This window comes from Puma concolor, chromosome B3, assembly GCF_028749965.1.
Source record: "Puma concolor isolate L17-30 chromosome B3, mPumCon1.1.hap2, whole genome shotgun sequence".
NCBI classification, from domain to species: Eukaryota; Metazoa; Chordata; class Mammalia; order Carnivora; family Felidae; genus Puma; species Puma concolor.
Genome location: NC_141672.1, coordinates 142,370,810 through 142,387,769, shown reverse-complemented (window position 1 = coordinate 142,387,769; position 16,960 = coordinate 142,370,810). Strand labels below are relative to the sequence as shown.

At 52.1% G+C, this 16,960-nt stretch overlaps 2 protein-coding genes across 3 annotated transcripts in view; one reads left to right on the top strand and one right to left on the bottom strand.

Moving 5' to 3' along the window:
• Positions 1–6,157, top strand: part of DET1 (DET1 partner of COP1 E3 ubiquitin ligase) — a 58,509-nt gene extending 52,352 nt beyond the window's left edge. Inside the window, exons 5-6 of one of the 2 annotated variants that reach the window (XM_086711511.1) lie at positions 5,667–5,737; positions 6,139–6,157. In XM_086711511.1, the coding sequence (XP_086567637.1) occupies positions 5,667–5,712 (46 nt within the window). In that variant the 3' untranslated portion in view covers positions 5,713–5,737; positions 6,139–6,157. Of the gene's footprint in view, positions 1–5,666; positions 5,768–6,138 lie in introns of those variants that run through there. The other variant, XM_086711510.1, reaches the window with a different exon arrangement.
• Positions 5,096–16,816, bottom strand: MRPS11 (mitochondrial ribosomal protein S11). The gene is made up of 6 exons (XM_025919575.2): positions 16,671–16,816; positions 16,422–16,544; positions 10,596–10,694; positions 7,498–7,627; positions 6,179–6,244; positions 5,096–5,484 (listed from the first exon to the last, which is right to left on the bottom strand). The coding sequence occupies exons 1-6, from the start codon at positions 16,733–16,735 to the stop codon at positions 5,377–5,379; spliced, it is 591 nt and encodes a 196-aa protein (XP_025775360.2). The 5' UTR covers positions 16,736–16,816; the 3' UTR covers positions 5,096–5,376.
• Between the last annotated feature and the right edge of the window lie 144 nt (positions 16,817–16,960).

Genomic DNA, 16,960 nt, shown 5'->3' with positions numbered 1-16,960 from the left:
GCAGGGGAGGGGCAGAGAGAAAGGGAGACACAGAATCCAAGACAGGCTCCAAGCTGTCAGCACAGAGCCCGACACGGGGCTCGAACTCGTGAACCGTGAGATCATGACCTGAGCCGAAGTCAGGTGCTCAACCGACTGAGCCACGCAGGAGCCCCATATCCTGCCCTTTTGTACAAAAATTAGTGACTATCCTATGCACACTGTCCCCTGGACCCTTTTATCTTTCACTCAGCGATACATGTTGGCTTGTTTCAGGGTTAACTCTCCATTATAATGGATGCACCGTGATGTCTTTTACTGGCCCGCTATTGATGCACATCTTGGTTGCAGTTTTTGGTCTTTACTCACAGTGCTTCAGGAAATCTGTATCTTTGCATATACTTGCCACACCCACGAACAGGATCTAAACTGCACTGTCCAAGGTAGTAGGTACCACCAGCACGTTTCTATGCACGTGTCCGTTAATCCGAACTGAATAAAACCCCAAATTCAGCTCCTTGGTCATGCTACCCACATCTCAGGTTCTCAAGAGCCACATGGGGCCAGTAGCCAACAAGCCAGCGGGGAGGTGGAGCATTTGTATTGCACAGGGACAATGTTCTCTGGGACAGCGTCGCTCGCTCCCCAGGATGTATTCCTTGAAGGGAATTCTGAAGCCAAAGGTCTGTACATCCTAAGTGTTGACAGATACTGCCAAACTTCCTTCTGAAGAGGCTCTAGCTATTTCTAGTCCCCCCAGTAAGGGCTCAGAGAGGAATAGCGCTTTTATTTCACTTCAGAACAATTGTATGGCGTGTGGGGGCAGTGGTGGTGGGGTAGGTGGGGAGAAACGTTACTTGTGTGCTGATTGCAAGGATATTCTGTTTCAGTTGCTGGTGACCAGTCAAGCATAGCTGTCCCCAACTTACAGTGGGCACGCCTGTCACAGGGAGCCCCACGCGGGCTGCCTCTCCCCTGAGGCCTGGCTTCCTGCCACCTTGCTGAGGGCTGCCTCTCCCCAGCTCCGAGCCACTTCCCTCTCCTCCCTGAGGTCCGGGGCGCCTCCACACCCCGACTCCTGGCCCGCCACTTCTCAGGGGAGAGTGCGGGTGTTCTGGCACGCTCCCTGTAGCCACGACACAGACGTTACCAGGATCCTCCGCCTCTCTCCTCACCTCCCACGCTCCCCCAGCCACTCTCCCTTTGGCGGACGGTGACCTCCGCGTTGCCAAATCCAGGTGGCTGTTGCCCGGTCCTCACCTGGCTAGAGCTCTGAGCCACAGCCTGCACTTTGTCCCTTGGCTCTCGAGACACCACACCTGCTGCCTCTCTGACCGCTTCCCCCCCCCCCCCCGCCCCCACCTGCTTTGCAGCCTTGTCCTCCTGGAGCATTTACAACTCTTACGACTCAGCCTCCTGCTTTCCTCATTCTCTGCTTTTTTCCTGGGCAGTCTCTGCCCCACCATGGCTTTGATTAGCATCATTTGGGGAAGGAAGGTCCTGTATTTTAACTCCCATTTCCTGCTTGCTGGTAAGACTGAGCATCTCTTCATGCTTTCTGACCTTTTATATTCCATATAAAAGCAGGTTAGAAGCAGAGCAGACCTTGGACCCAGATTCTGTCCGTGCAGACCGGGGCTATGGTGGGTCCCTGTCCCTGCCTCCTCCAGGCATGACAGGCCCCTTCCATTTGCACCCCTCCTCCGCACCCGCACCCCAGTCCCAGCGCGCAGCCTGCTTTCCGCTTCGTGACTCCCGCCACCCCTCCCTTTCCTCCCTGGCCCCCAGAGCTCCGCTCCCCCAACCCTGCACCTCACACACACAGCGGTGGCCACGGGAGGGGGTTGCTCTTCCTCTTCTCTGGGCCACTGGGCTTCGTTTAGGGACCTTTGCTCTCACAGCCTTCTTCTCTGTCCCCTTCCGGCTTCCCTTTGTGGCTTCAGCATTAAGACGGACAACTCTGTCTGCAGCTCATAGTTTCCTGCCTTAAACCTCTGGGATTCTTATTTCCAGTTGATCTTAGACGATGCCTACCTACCCAATTTCATCGCCTGTAAACAGCGAGCGTTAAAGTTCCTAATGTTGGAGTTCCTTCTTGTCTCCTGCCTTCTCCATACCCACCTCCCCTTCTCCGCATCTGCTGGACCTACCCTTTATTCTTGGTGTAGCCACAAGGTATTTGACTCCTTCCGTAAGCTTCTCCCTCCATTTGTCCTCCTATCCGGTCTGAACCCCGGGACCACCCCCTCCATGCCAACCAAGCTACACCCAGTAACCCGATGATCTCTGACCCCTCCACCTGGGCTGTGTTGCCTTGCCAGCTTTCCATCCTAAGGACACAGTCCGGTCCGGTGGCTTCTCTTGCTTGCCATCTCCCCCATAAAGCCCTCCCTTCCGTCCCTGAAACTGAGGGGGCCATTCTTACACTCAAACACCGAGGCCACTCATGCCTCTTTTCTGGAACTTCTTTCTGATTTGGCCCCGTGTCTGTCTAGCTTCCCCAGACTGTGAGCTTCATGCAGGACGGTCACGGCATTTCTGTTCCCCCGGTGCCCAACCTGTTTGTGCAAAAAAAAAATAACCTATGTTTGCTTAATTCGGTTGAATGGGTAATTTCTGCTTGGGGCTGATACTACTCAGATTTAAAAAGCAGTGTGTCTATCCACTAGAGGAAAAACAAGTAGAGAAAAATAATAAGGGAGCCCAGGGGGAAGGTATATACGCATGTTTTGTGGGTTTTTTTGAATGGATGTGTCAGGGCAAGGTTGCAGGCAGAGGTAATTGGAGAATGGTTTCCCTTAACGTGCAGGGATGTTCTGCCAGCGTCCAGGTGCTCTAACGTGAAGCAGGCTTATTTCGGCGGTGACGGTACATGTCAGTGTCAGGTGATGACCTCGGCTGGAAAAAGGGAAAACACTGGGTCTCTGCGGAAAGGAGAGAAGTCGTATTTGCCCTTCTGCCTGCGTGGGAGCAGAGAGGCTTCCGTGACGGAGCCAGTCCTGTGCCACCGGCTCGGAGGCGGTTGGGGCAAAACTGCAGGTGCCTCATAGAGAGTCCAGGGCCCTGCTGCCCGGAAACGAGGAAGTCGTCACACAAGCTGATGCCGACACTCTGCTGGTGCAGAGTGGGGATCCCCCGCCCAGCTCTGCCTGTTCTCTGCCCCCGGGAAGGTGCGAGCACATGGCCCACCTGTGTTCTCAGGACCGTGGGGCCCGATGCTCGGAAGGGTTTGCAGCCGCAGGGGACGGGGCGGCCAGCAGTTCAGGTCAATGGTTAACTGCCTTACTAAGTCAGACTTGGGTGCACGCGCTTTAGTCTTCTCGGGGGTGGGGGGAGGGAGGGGTGGGGAGCAGGTCTTTGAGAGGTCAAGACCATACTACAGTTTAAGAGAGCACCGGAGCCTGGCCTGGCCTCACAGAGCCTGCACACCACGGCGTGCACGGAGCGCTCACACCAACGCGGCGTGCACCCTCCAGCATACCCTGACCGTGGGCTCTGGAGGCAGTGCCAGGCATCTGTTTCTGGACCCAAAACCATCGATCCTTTAGGGCCCCGGTGTCCTGTCTGTGCTTGCAGGCTCCCCTGGGTGTGATTTTCCTGTTCAAAGCCCCGCTGTGATTAAGAGAACGTTTTCTAAAACTAGCGTACAGAGGACCGCTCTTCAGGAAGGATGGGGACCACCACTGTGGCCTGTGAGGCTGAGCCTCCGGGACCGAGGCTGCGTTCCCCGCAGCCAGGTTCTGGGAACCGTGCTTCCCCCTGCCCCTGGCAGCTGCGGGTGGGAGGGCTTCCGGCTCTTGCTAGAAGGGGAATGAGGCCGTGTTCGTTCCCTCAACCCCGCCCACACCTCTGTAGAGAACCTTCGTTAAACTTCTCTCTTAAACCTTTGCAACCATTTGTTTCTTGCTTGGGCCCTGCCTGATAAACCGTCGGACGGTCCTCTGCCCACCTGAATAAAGGCTAAACCCCAACAAATCACAGAGCCGTTCTCAAGGGCTGTGTGAGCGCTCGTGTTTTTTTCATGAATCCTGTTTACGTGCTTTTGCTGAGACAACAGAACACTTTCCAGCAACGGCCTTAACCCGACAAGCCTCCGGTTGGGTTTCTTCAGTCAAGGGTCACAAGTCAGCCTCAGGTCCTTCCGAGGACAGAAGAGAAGGCAGTAGGGAGACATTTTTTCCTTCTAAACTCACGCCCAGCCTGTGGTCTTTCTCCCCTCTAACCCTGCATATCACAGGTGCTTTCCTGTTTGAGACAGCGCCTGTGGATGAAGTCCCAGGAGTTCAGGCAGATGACATTGCTTGGCCGGCTGGGCCCAGATGTGGGACTGCATGGCGCCCACCTCTCTGTGCTCGGCAGGCCCTTCCTGCAGCCTTGTTCACGTGGGAGAAACGGCATGTGTGGACGCTCTGGATGCTGGCCTGCTGTCCAGGGAGGCCGGGTCCCTCCTGCCGGGTCTCCAGACCCCTCACCCTTGGCTCCCGTGTGGTATTCCAGGGGGTGCAGAGCCCCAGGGTCTCTAGACCCCTCACCCTCAGCTCCCGCGTGGTATCCGGGGAGCCCAGAACCCATCAGCAAGCAGCCAGTCCTGCCTGGGGTTCCCAGGCTGAGCCCACTGGTGTCCACACCTTCTGGGCTCCCCACCAATTCCTGCTCCTGCCCACCCCTCCACCCACCCGATTTTCTAGAGAATCCCATCTTACACCCCTCTATCTCTTCCCTTTAGGGTCCCCCAATCTTGGGTGCTGGGGATGCTGAAGGGCTTGGGTGGGCGTCAGGTGACTTCGCTGTGGGGAAGCTCTGACCGTCCACACTTATGGAACCTGAGCTCAGGCAGGGTCCTTTTCCACCACGGGTGCGAACTTTAGACGTGTCTGCTAACAGTGGGATCTTCTACTCCCACGATACTCCAGAGGTAGGAGGCAAAAAGCCCTCGGTTTGGGGCCCGAGAGGAAATACCTGAAACCAATGAGGAGGCTATCTGATAAACAACAGCTCAGACTTCCCTTTTCAGCCTCTGTCTAGGCTCTCACCTCGACCCACGATCACTTTCTCACTGTCAGAAGGCAGCGGGGAACGCTGTTTGCAACTCTGGAAGAGAGCACGCACGAACCACTGCACATGTAGAGACATTTTTATTTTTCCAGAGCAGAGGCGGCATTTCCTGGTTGGAGTCTGGGCATCAGCCACCCTGGGGCTCCTCTTGAGTCACTTCTGGGTACCGGTCTCCAGTCGAAGGAACAAGTGAGAAGACCACATAAGGGGGCAAAGCTCTGTCTTACTCCCTGAGGGTCTCCGGCAAGCCCTCCTCTGGAGAGAGCTCTGACAGTGTGCTTTCTGTGAGGTCCAGCTGGAGGCGGGACTTGAGGTCACGTTCAGGGGCAGGCTTCCTTTCCGTCACAGCCTCCGAGCCTTCCTGGGGCGGCAGCCGTTGTGCGGGATGGGGGTGTTGTCTGTGATTGAGATCACTTCCAGGCCCCCCATGGTCAGTCCCTTGATGGCAGACTAGAAGGGGCAGAAGGAACAGTAGAATGGCATGGTCCCAGAGACGGTGACCCAGCATGTCCAGATGGGCCTTGGAAAGGGCCGGGGTGGGGCTTTCATACCTACAATCCTGACTCTGATCTCTCCCAAAGGACTCCCGACCAAACCCCTCAACCACGTCCTCGATGCTTCCATTTCTCTAGGTGCACCGACCACTTCCCACCGTGTGCTTTGGAATCTGACAACTAAGAGTATCTGTAAACCCCAACACCCTGTAAGCATTACGCTTTTGTTGTTTCCTCTGCCTGGAATGTCCTCTCTCTCCCCCCACACCTGGCTAATACCTTGCTATTCTTGAAAAGTCAGTAAAGATGTCACCTTTGGGGAAATACCCCATGGGCACCCAACACGCTGGGCACAAGCTTTACCACTGCACCTGCTGTCTGTGCCGAGGGGTCCATCTGTGACAGCCCCCAGGGAGCACCTTTCTATTCCCAGTGCCTGGCACACAGCAGGCACTCAATAAGTGTCTGATGAGTTAAACTAAGTGATCTGGGCATGCTTTTGAGAAGCTTAGTAGGTTCAAAGACCAGAAAGAAACTGAAGCCCTCATGGAAATCCACCACAGGGTTTTCCCAGTCTCCTGACTCTGCGCTCAAGCCCCGTTTCTCTCAGGAAGGAAGCGCACACCCTGCGGAGACCCCGGCTCACTTACCAAGCGCCCTGGCCCCAGGCCTTTCACGACCACTCGGATGTGGGTCACGCCCTTCCCGGCAGCTTTCTGGAGAGGAGGAAAGAGTGTCAGTGCTCCAGGGAGAGAACTGCTCCATCAGATCTGTTGCTACTGCTACCAGGACCAAGAGGGTTATGAGCTGCAGGGAAGAGGCATCCCCATCCTTAAACAGGCAGAACACAGGGAAGGCAGCAAAGGCCACAGTGCAGGGCAGACACCAGCAGAGAGCATGGAACTTGTCAAACCCTAGGTCAGCACTGCCACCTGATGGAGATTTCTAAATATCGCTTCTGTGTTCTCAGGGGAGCGAGTGCAGATTTTTAAGGTTGAGCCTAAATACTAAGTAACCCACTTAAAAAGTGTTATTTTAAATTTTAAGGGTTATCATTGAAAAGTTTCTTTCCTGATTATAAAGGCTGTTCATTATAGAAAGTCTGGAAAACACAAAGAAGTCCACTCAACCTGCCACGCAGAGCTCATTGTTAATGGTGGCATATTTTAGTGTATACAGTCTGTCCAGTGGTAGACACTTAACACATTCTGATGGTCATTTATACATAGCAAATACTATTTTGGGGCATCCAGCTTTGTTTGCAGGCTGAAGTTTTCCTTCAGGAAATACTTCCAATTTGGCAGAGTGTGAACCTTTGTAAGGCCCGTGCTACGGCAGCCCAGGCATAGGCTGTGGTCCTAGACCAATTACTCTGAGCGAGGCCCACACTCCGGATCTTAACTGGCTCTTAAAAACGTGGGTAGGGGCGCCTGGGTGGCGCAGTCGGTTAAGCGTCCGACTTCAGCCAGGTCACGATCTCGCGGTCCGTGGGTTCGAGCCCCGCGTCGGGCTCTGGGCTGATGGCTCAGAGCCTGGAGCCTGTTTCCGATTCTGTGTCTCTCTCTCTGCCCCTCCCCCGTTCATGCTCTGTCTCTCTCTGTCCCAAAAATAAATAAACGTTGAAAAAAAAATTAAAAAAAAAAAACAAAACACGTGGGTAATACTGAGCATCCTCTGAGGAAAGATCAGAAAGCAGAGTGCCTGCTGTACAGCAGATGGTCAATAAATATACAAATAGGCGCACACTGCCAATTTGCTTCTAGAAAGGTCTGCAGCAGTTCACAATCAGATTGGTACTTCATGAGAGAAAAAAGGTCCCTTCAAACTGCCCCCGATGTTAGGGTATCGAACAACAGTTGGCAAACACCACTGCTCCTGGGGGACTATTCAAGGAGAAGCTCCCTCCCAGGGATCAGGCCTGCACAAACCAGCACACAATGCAGGGGGCGCCAGAGAGACACACGCTTACCGCGGCTGCAGCTATGCCTGCTGTTTGTGCGGCGATGCCAGTGCCCTTCTTGGCATTCCGGAATCCCTCGGTGCCACAGGACGCGCGGGCGAGGGGCTGGTGGGCGGCAGAGACCACCTGGATCTGCGTGCTGGGAAAGCAGGGAGGCACACAGGACACAGCACTGGTCAGGGAAGTAACACTAAGCCAGGCCCTTGCACGCCTGGCTGAGAAAGAGAAAGGCACTCAACTAGCAGTTGAGTGCCCTCTGAACTTGTCAGATGAATGTTCTGAACTCCTACAGGAGGCGTCAGGAAGGGTCCCAATCACCCCCTGAACCCCGTCAAAATCTGACACATCACAGAATCTAAGGACAGCTCAGGTATGGACTGCATGTGTGTGTCCTCCCCAAACTCATGTTCAAATCCTAATCCCAAATGTGACGGTATTTGGAGGAGGGGACTTTGAGAGGTGAGTAGGTCACGAGGGTAGAGCCCCCGCGAGCAGGGTCAGTGCTCTGTTTTATAAAAGGGACCCCGGAGAGCTCCCTCACCCCTTCCATCGGGTGAGGACACAACGCAAAGCCGGCCACCTGTGACTCAGAGGAACTCTCACCGGAACCCCACCGTGCTGGCTCCCTGATGCCCGACTCCAGCCTCTGGAACTGTGAGGCATCCACGTCTGCCGTCTAAGCCCCTGTTTGTGGTGGTTTTAGTAGGCCGAGCTAACACAGGCTGCACAGTCTGGAGTGGGCAAGTGTCATCCAGAAGGGTGGCACGTTTCCCTCCTAGTGTCTTCCCTGTGGCCAGTGTCTAGACTTGATATCCCTGTTTGGCTTTTTTCCCTAAGAAGTTAGATGTTTTATATCAGGTAACTTAAAAAAAAAAAAACAAAAAAGGCTTTTGTTAGGGGAAGTTTTAAATATATACAAAAACAATAGAAAAGTATATGAACACCCATGGGCCCAGCACCCAGCTTCAGGAATTATTAACTCATATCCAATTTAGTCTCATCTATAAATCCTGTTTCTACTCTGGTCTTCCCCCACGATGGGTTATTTTGAAACAAATCCGAGACCCAACATCTCATCGGTAAATATTTCAGTATTTAGTTCTAAAAGATAATGACTTTGAAAAAATCCCACAAAACCATGATCATACCTAAAAAAGTGAGCAATACTACCATATTGGATAATTTTTTTTTTTTTTAACGTTTATTTATTTTTTTGGGACAGAGAGAGACAGAGCATGAACGGGGGAGGGGCAGAGAGAGAGGGAGACACAGAATCAGAAACAGGCTCCAGGCTCTGAGCCATCAGCCCAGAGCCCGACGCGGGGCTCGAACCCACGGACCGCGAGATCGTGACCTGGCTGAAGTCGGACGCCCAACCGACTGCGCCACCCAGGCGCCCCAGGATAATTTTTTTTAAGTAGGCTTCATGCCCAGTGCAGAGCCCAATGTAGGTCTTGAACCCATGACCCTGAGATCAAGACCTGAGCTGAGATCAAGAGTCAGACGTTTAACCAACTGAGCCACCCAGGCGACCCTCCTGTTGGACAATTTTAATGCTAATGACACTCTGTTCCAAGACCAAAAAACTTTTTTTTTTAGAGAAGTGAAACTTTTTTTATAGTCATCTCTAACTGACTTCAAGAAATAGTTAGCCATGGGTGCCTGGGTGGCTCAGTTGGTTAAGTGTCTGACTTTGGCTCAGGTCATGATCTCGTGGTTCATGAGTTCGAGCCCTTGTCAGGCTCTCTGCTGTGAGTGCAGAGCCGACCTCACTCTCTCTCTGCCCCTCCCCTGCACATGCGCGTTCTTTCTCTCTCTCAAAAATAAACATAAAAAAAAAAAAAATACTTAGACATACTTATTTCCCCTCGGTCAACACTGCTCTGCTTTCTGGCCTGAAGGGGCTCAGGGGACCCTAGGCGGCCCCGGGCAGTCTGCTTGCTGGCCTGGCTATGACCTTGTTGGCCCGGCTATGAACTGCCATTTCCCCTGGCAGGGCTTCCTGGGTTTTCTGTACTGAACAGAGCGCAAGAGAGCTGCCTGTCCCTGACACAACTTCAGCAGATGGACAGGGTGGGCCACAGAGGCTCGAACAAGCACAGCTAACCCATGTCCTTATTAGCCAGAGAGGGGGAGCCAGAAATCCGGCTGCTCTCATTTTGAGCTTATCAGACGAATGCTGGGTGAATCCTGCAGCGTCTCACGTGTGCCCCACGCCCCATCCCTGACCACCAACAGTCTCCCGTGTGGTTCTCTGAATTGCGTTGTGGGCAGGCTGAGACCAAACAGTGACCCCACCTCCATGTGGGGGCCTGGCCTGCAAAGCTGTCCTCAACGTCAGCAAGGCTTCTGTTGCCAATACACAGCCGGGAAGTCCCTGGGCACCCACCTGTCAGCCACTCAGAATACTAGTCTTGTCACATTAAATCACTATTCTTGTTTAGCCCTACAAGGTGAGAGGTCAACACACAGTGACCCAAGGTGAGTACTTCAAAGGGACAATGCTTATTTGGAGATTGACATTTTGGTTAGTTTGTAAATAAATTGCATACTCTTCAACCGCCTCTCTCATTTATGTATCACCCATTTGCTGTTCCCCATTACACAGTAACACTAAACAAACACCTCAATAAACACTCTCTCCAGCTCTGGAGCAGAACCAGGAAATACTACTCCAAAGAAAGGCAAAGAAAGCTTATCAATGTAGTATGCCCAGCCTAGTTCACACTCTCGTGGAATCTGAATAAACTTTTTTTTGAGAGAAAGAGGGTGCAAGTGAGTGAGGGGCAGAGAGAGGGAGGGAGAGAGAGAGAATCCCAAGAGGGGCACAGAGAGAGAGAGACGCTCAATCTCACCCAATATGGGACTCGAACCATGAGACCAAGAGATCATGACCTGAGCAGAAGTCAGAGCTTAATGACTGAGCCACCCAGGCACCCTGAATAAACTTTATAAAGACAGAGGTGGATTCCCCCCAAAAAAGGAGGGAGGAGTGTGCATCAACACTGCCCTGTGGAACTCGGCCCTCCCTCCCCGCCGGGGTTGCCCTCCCCCACGAAGGGGACAGAAGCCCCCACGAGACCTGCCCAGGCGCTCCTGCCACTTACTTGTTGTAGGATGCTTTAATGTGTGCGATCGGGATCTCCTCGAATTTCTTTCCTGCCCACCTCAGAGGGCTCTCCTGTCCCGGAACTGGAGGGTAAATGCTGCAATTAAAGAAACACTTTAGGTGAATCCTGATTTTTTTGTTTTAAGACCACAAAGAACAGCAGTCTGCCACCCGGACCTGCTCCTGTGGCAGCTGCCCCCAGTCCGTCCGGTGCCACTGCTCTTATGGGTGAACACCATGCTTCAGTGGTCTTTTTTTGTGTGCCGACTCTGGACACTCCTAGTGAGTTTCTGCTAGGAGAAGAGGATTTCATCCACGCTCTCGACCCTCCCCTGTCCCTTCTTGTACGATCAGATCACTATTTTCAATTCTCTATGGGCCACTCTCTGCAATTAAAAAAAATAAGGTCAAATCTCTATTTCTGGTTTTAGGTGGCATCTTGACTCTCTATTTTATAAAAAAAAGACAAAATAATATATCATTACTATTAAAAAAAAAAAAACAAACCAAGCCAGTATCCCCTATGAGAGACGTCAGCATGCCTTTTCTGTAAAGGGCCAGATAATAGACAATTTAGGGTTTGCTGGCCATGAAGTTTCTGTTGCAACTACTCGGCTTTGCCGCTGGGAGTACAAAAGCAGCCACAGACCACGGTAAATTAATGGGTGGGACAATGTTCCAGTAAAATGTTATTTATGAAAAACCAGGAAACCGGCCAGATTTGAGCAGGGGCCCAGTTTTCCAAGCTGGTTGAATGGCAGAATCACGTGGTTGTGATGCTTACGCCCCACGCCTGACTTCTGGAAGGGGCCGAGAATCTATTTCTAAAATATCCCTGGTGAAGCAGATATGAACTCAGGCCGAGAGCAGTGACCTAGACGTTGTGTGGGGCTCAAGTTCTTTTTCTAGCTCAGTCGAATCTGTCCTCTGGTCATCTCTAGGTCAGTACTCTTATTTGCAGGTGGAGACACGGAGGTACAAATAGGGGAGCAGGGTGAGCAAGGGAAGCCAGGCTTCGGGCTTAGGAGACCTGCCTCAGTTCAAAGCTCTGTTCACCATGCTGTGCTTTCTTTATTCAAACACACACAGCTGTGACTCAACATTCCAGACCTGAGTAAACCTACTGCTGTATCCCGCCTACACGCAGGAATCAGACGGTGTTTGTACCTCCCACAGCCTCCTGAAATTCAGTGGATGCTGGGTTAGAAAATACTCTACTAGAGGATCATGGTCCTGCCCTGGAGCCCCACCTGCTTTCCTAGATAGTTTCAAAAAACAAAACGGGGCGCCTGGGTGGCTCAGTCGGTTAAGTGGCCGACTTCGGCCCAGGTCATGATCTCGCGGTCCGTGAGTTCGAGCCCCGCGTCGGGCTCTGTGCTGACAGCTCAGAGCCTGGAGCCTGTTTCAGATTCTGTGTCTCCCTCTCTCTGACCCTCCCCCGTTCATACTTTGTCTCTCTCTGTCTCAAAAATAAAATAAACGCTAAAAAAAAAAAAAACAAAAAACAAAACCAAAACAGAAAATAACACAACGGTATTCAAGAGTTACAGGTGTGCTCCCTCCTGCTAGGGCAGATTGTGGAGGTGATTCAGCCCCTCAGCAGGTCACTGGCTTTTCAACCTACAAGCCAAGATGGACAGTGGATGAGGCTCTGCGATGACATCAATGTTTAAAACATCATCATTTCCTCTACTGACTTGGGGTCCAAAAACTTAAGGCTACCCAAGATTGAACGTACCAGTGCACTGCCTTTTATACACAGCAAGGGTTCTCAGCTAGGGAGGGTTTGGAACGTGAACCATTTTAATCGAAGGCATGGACAAATCGGGCCTCTAAGCCAACCAGGTCCACTGTACAGATGAGTGAGTGGTTCACCGCAGGGAAGCCCAGAAAAACGAAAGACAAAGCCTCCGGGCGCCGGTCTGCAGCCTCTTCACACCCGTCCTCATACCAGGGAGAGGGAGAGAGGCCTGCATACACGGCGTCTCTTTGGAAGGGTGAGGACTGAAAACAGCCACTGCTCTCTCTGCTGAAGGGCTGGAAAGTGGGGGTCGGGGGGTCTGACTTCCACTGCAAGCACCTGAGGCATGGGTGTGTGCTGGGCCCTGCATGCCACCAACCCAAACTGACCCTGACAGCCTGGCAGGTGCTGGAACCTGGGCAGGGGAGTCTGCACTTCCGCTCCCGGATAAAGAAGGCCTGGCCTCCCGCTCTTCAGCCCACTTTCTCATTGCGGCTGGAGAGGATTTTTTTTTTAAATGTAAATAAATGTAGAAAAACGCAGAGGTCATAGCTCCTGGCTCACCACTCCTATCATAATTGTATATATGGTATATACGGCTTCTGTTTCTTGACCTCCTTTTCTCCAGTGACCCTGTGTCCTCTATCCTAGCCTGGCTACTTACTCCTGTGGTCATACCTGGCCTTTGTCATTACCACGTCTGCAGCCTCATCACCTCGGTTTCAAGCACCAGTCAGGCCACCGGCTGCAGGCGCACCCGCAGAACCTCACGCCGGGAACCCTTCAAGCCCACTGATTCTCCCCACTCGTATGCTTCCCCCCACCAAGGCCTTCACTTCTCTCCTGGCCTTCAGTAAATTCCACCACCGGCCAATCATTACAATCACTCCCTCGCACACCCCTTCAATCCTCTGCCTCCTCTCCATCGTACCTTCCTGGCAAACCCTAACCCCGGCCGACCCATCTCTGCAGCCACTCTGAGCCTGGGCATGCATTTGCACAGCTGACTAGAGAAAAATACACACCAGTGTCGACTGGCCTCTCCACGTATCATGGTTTCTCAACTTTAGCACTAGTGACATCTTGGGCAGGACAATTCTTTGTTGTGAGGGGCTGGCCTGCACGCTGTGGCGTGTACAGCAGTGTCCTCGGCCTCTACCCGCTGTCCCTCCAGCGTCCTGAGTTGTGACAATCAGCAATGTCTTCAGATACTGCTAAAAGTCCTTTTGGAGGCCCAATCACCCCAGTTGAGAGCCGCCGCTTTATTTTAATGACTTCTGACATCAAGTGGGCCCTCAGCACTGCCTGGCGACCGGCTCTGTATGCATGTCCCCAGTTCAATTATCCTTCTTCCACTCTCCTGGATGATGCTTTATACCTTCCTTTGTCTCCTTCAACCTCCGCCTGCTTTGTTTCCTCACAGCCAGCTGATGACCTTGACAGGGAAATACAGGCAATCAGAATTTCTGCCAGCGTCCTCTACCAAACATCTGTGCCCACAATCTTTGCCTTCTCTCCTGTTTGGATGCTCCACTTGTGTTAGCCTCTCAAGGACACCACTCGAGCAACGTTTCCACCCCGTATCCTTCCCGTCGGTAAAGCATGCTGTCATTTCCCCAACCTAAAAACAGACAAGAACCTCTTGATCCCAAAGCCTCCCGGAGCTACTGCCCATCTCTTGATTCCCTCTTGAAAGAACTGACTGTACTTGCCGTTTTTTTCCATCTCCTGCTCTCCTTGAACCCACTCCAGACTTTAGCCCTATGACTCCACCAAAAATGCTCTAGGCAAGGTCACTAACCAACTCACGATGTTAAATCCCATAAGCAGATCTGCCATCAACACAGTGACTTACCCTATCGACAACATCTGACACAGCTGATCTCTCTGCCCCTGAACTACATTAAAAAAAAAAAAAAAAAATCCCTCTAGGTTTTCTCACTACTTCTGTGGAGTGTCCTTCTTTGTCTCTTTTGCTGGTTCTTTGTCATCTCCTAAATTTCTAAACATAAGAAGACTCCAGGTTTCAGTCCTTGGACCTCTTCTCTTTACCTACACTTACACTCTTTTTTTTTTTTTAATTTTTTTTTTTCAATGTTTATTTATTTTTGGGACAGAGAGAGACAGAGCATGAACGGGCGAGGGGCAGAGAGAGAGGGAGACACAGAAACGGAAACAGGCTCCAGGCTCTGAGCCATCAGCCCAGAGCCTGACGCGGGGCTCGAACTCACGGACCACGAGATCGTGACCTGAAGTCGGACGCTTAACCGACTGCGCCACCCAGGCGCCCCAACACTTATACTCTTGATGACCTTGTACAGTCTTGTGGTTTTAAACACCATCTATACGATGAATCTCCTAAATGTGTGTCTCTAGCTCCAGCAGTCCCCTGAACTCCATTTCTAAAAGCCTACACTGTATCTCCATTGGATGTTAATTAAGCACCTCAAACATAACCCCCCAAAACCAAACTCTTACAATCTTCCTGTCTTAGGTACAATTCCACCTTTCCTGCCGTTTAGGCCAAAAATTTTTACAGCGTTCCTTCATTCCTCTCCTTTTCTCACACCTTACACGGACACATCCCGTTGGCGTCACTTTCTGTGTGTTCCACCCAGACAGTTGTCATCCTGGTCCAAGCCACCATCATTTCCTGCCTGGATTATTTCAATAATCTTCTAATAGCTTACAGGACTCCTCCCAGTTTCCATCCTTGCTTCCCTATAGTTCAATATCAACACAGCAGCCAAAGGGACTCTTTGAAATGAAGAAACATCATGTCAACCCTGTACTCAAAGTTCTCCAGCGGCTTCCCAACTCATTCAGTGTCAAGACTGAAGTCCTCACGAAGTCCTACAAGGCCATACAGATGCAGCCCTGCGTGCCTGCTGCACCACTCACCCCCTTCCCCCATCTCTTGCATTATTCCTCACTCCACACTGACCTTCCTACTCTTCCTCCTGGACAACAGACACACTCTCGCCATGTCATACCCTCATGTTGTACGTATTTCTTATTTATTGGTCCCCTATCCATTAGAACTTAAGTTCTATGGGGGCAGGGTTTTGGGGTGTTTGGTCACTGATGTGTCCCAACACCTCAAACAATGCCTGATGTTGCTGAAAGACTCCAGCAGGATCCTGGCTTAAATTCTTTCAGCAGCTCAGGGTGAAAGCCCCACTGTTACAGAGAAGACGTCAGCATTCTTACCCCTTCTTTTGCTGCCCTCCTCTGCCATCACTCTCCCCTGCCCCCGAACATACTACGTTCTTTCGTACTGATGCCTTTACCCAGAATATTAGCTTTGCCTAAAATGATCCTTTTCACATTGTCCAGCTGAACTCCCGTTCAATTCAGTTCTTAGCTCCATATTATCTTCCTGGCAGTACTTGCCTGATTTCCTCAGGAGTGGGACATCTCTTCCTTCACACTTCCAAGCAACCATTTCTTACCTCCAGTACACTACTGACCACATTACGCTGAAAATTCTTGCACATCTGTCTTCCCTAGTACTCTGGGAACTGTTTGTGCGGAAGAATGATCTTTTGTATTTGTGTTCTCAGCACCTAGCACAGTGCCTGGCACCAAATAGGTTTTCAGTAAACGTGTGTTAAATGCATGTGATGGCACACAGGGGTGGTGGCACTGATGGAAAGCAAGGTGCCAATCCCTAGGGCTCAGCACAAAAGCCACCCTGCACCAACAGCCTAGAGCCTCCTGTCCCCCCAACCCCCCGCCCCGCTCCTCCGCTTTCTATTTTGTATCCGAGCCCAGGGAAAACTGTTAGTCTGCCGGGATACCCCTCAGAGGGAAACAAGGTGACATCTACTCTACACCTCCGACTTTCACGCATTCATTCATCAGACTGTTAACAGAGCATCCACTTTGTGCCCAGGCGCATCTCATGTGATCCTCACAGCGTCTCTCGGTATCCTTTCCATTCGTAGGCGAGAAAGCTGAGTCTGAGAGATTAATTTGCATAAGGTCCCAAAGATGGCAAGTGGCAGAGTAGGGGATTGACTGGTTCTCTGACTTTGGTCGGTGGAATGGGTCTTCCGTGGGCTAGACTTAAGTGGCTCTCACCTGAAACTGCTGCGGCTCGGAGCCGGGGCGGCCGCCTTCTCCTCAACTTCCTGCTTGGCCGCCGCATCTTGTAGCTGCCGGGCGTCGGTGCGGATGGTGGAGGCTGGCGCCCCAGCCACGACCCTGCGGGGAAGGAAATCTCGGTGAGGTCCAGGCCTAACGGCTACTGCAGTCCGGGCGGCTCAGGGACACGGGCAGCAGCGCAGTCGCGGGGGTAGAGGTGGGTTCGGAGGGGGTGATCATTCTTACCCGGGCGTCGGTGACCGAGCCCAAGACCACAAGAGCCAAGACCCCGTTTTTCGAACCACCTGCATGACTTGAATTGACCCCTGTCAGGTCCCGTCCGCGCGACCCCGGAACCTGGCGAAGCTGGAGCGGCGCCAGCACCACGAGCGCTTGTTGGGGGGGGGCTTAGAAGGAAAGTCATCTCATTCCTCTTCAAAGGGTTCATTAAAGATTTTTTGTTCCAGTTTAAATACTCCGCAATAACTTCAGTTTATAGTACCAACTGGGAGTGTCTTCCCTTTTCTCTAATCGTC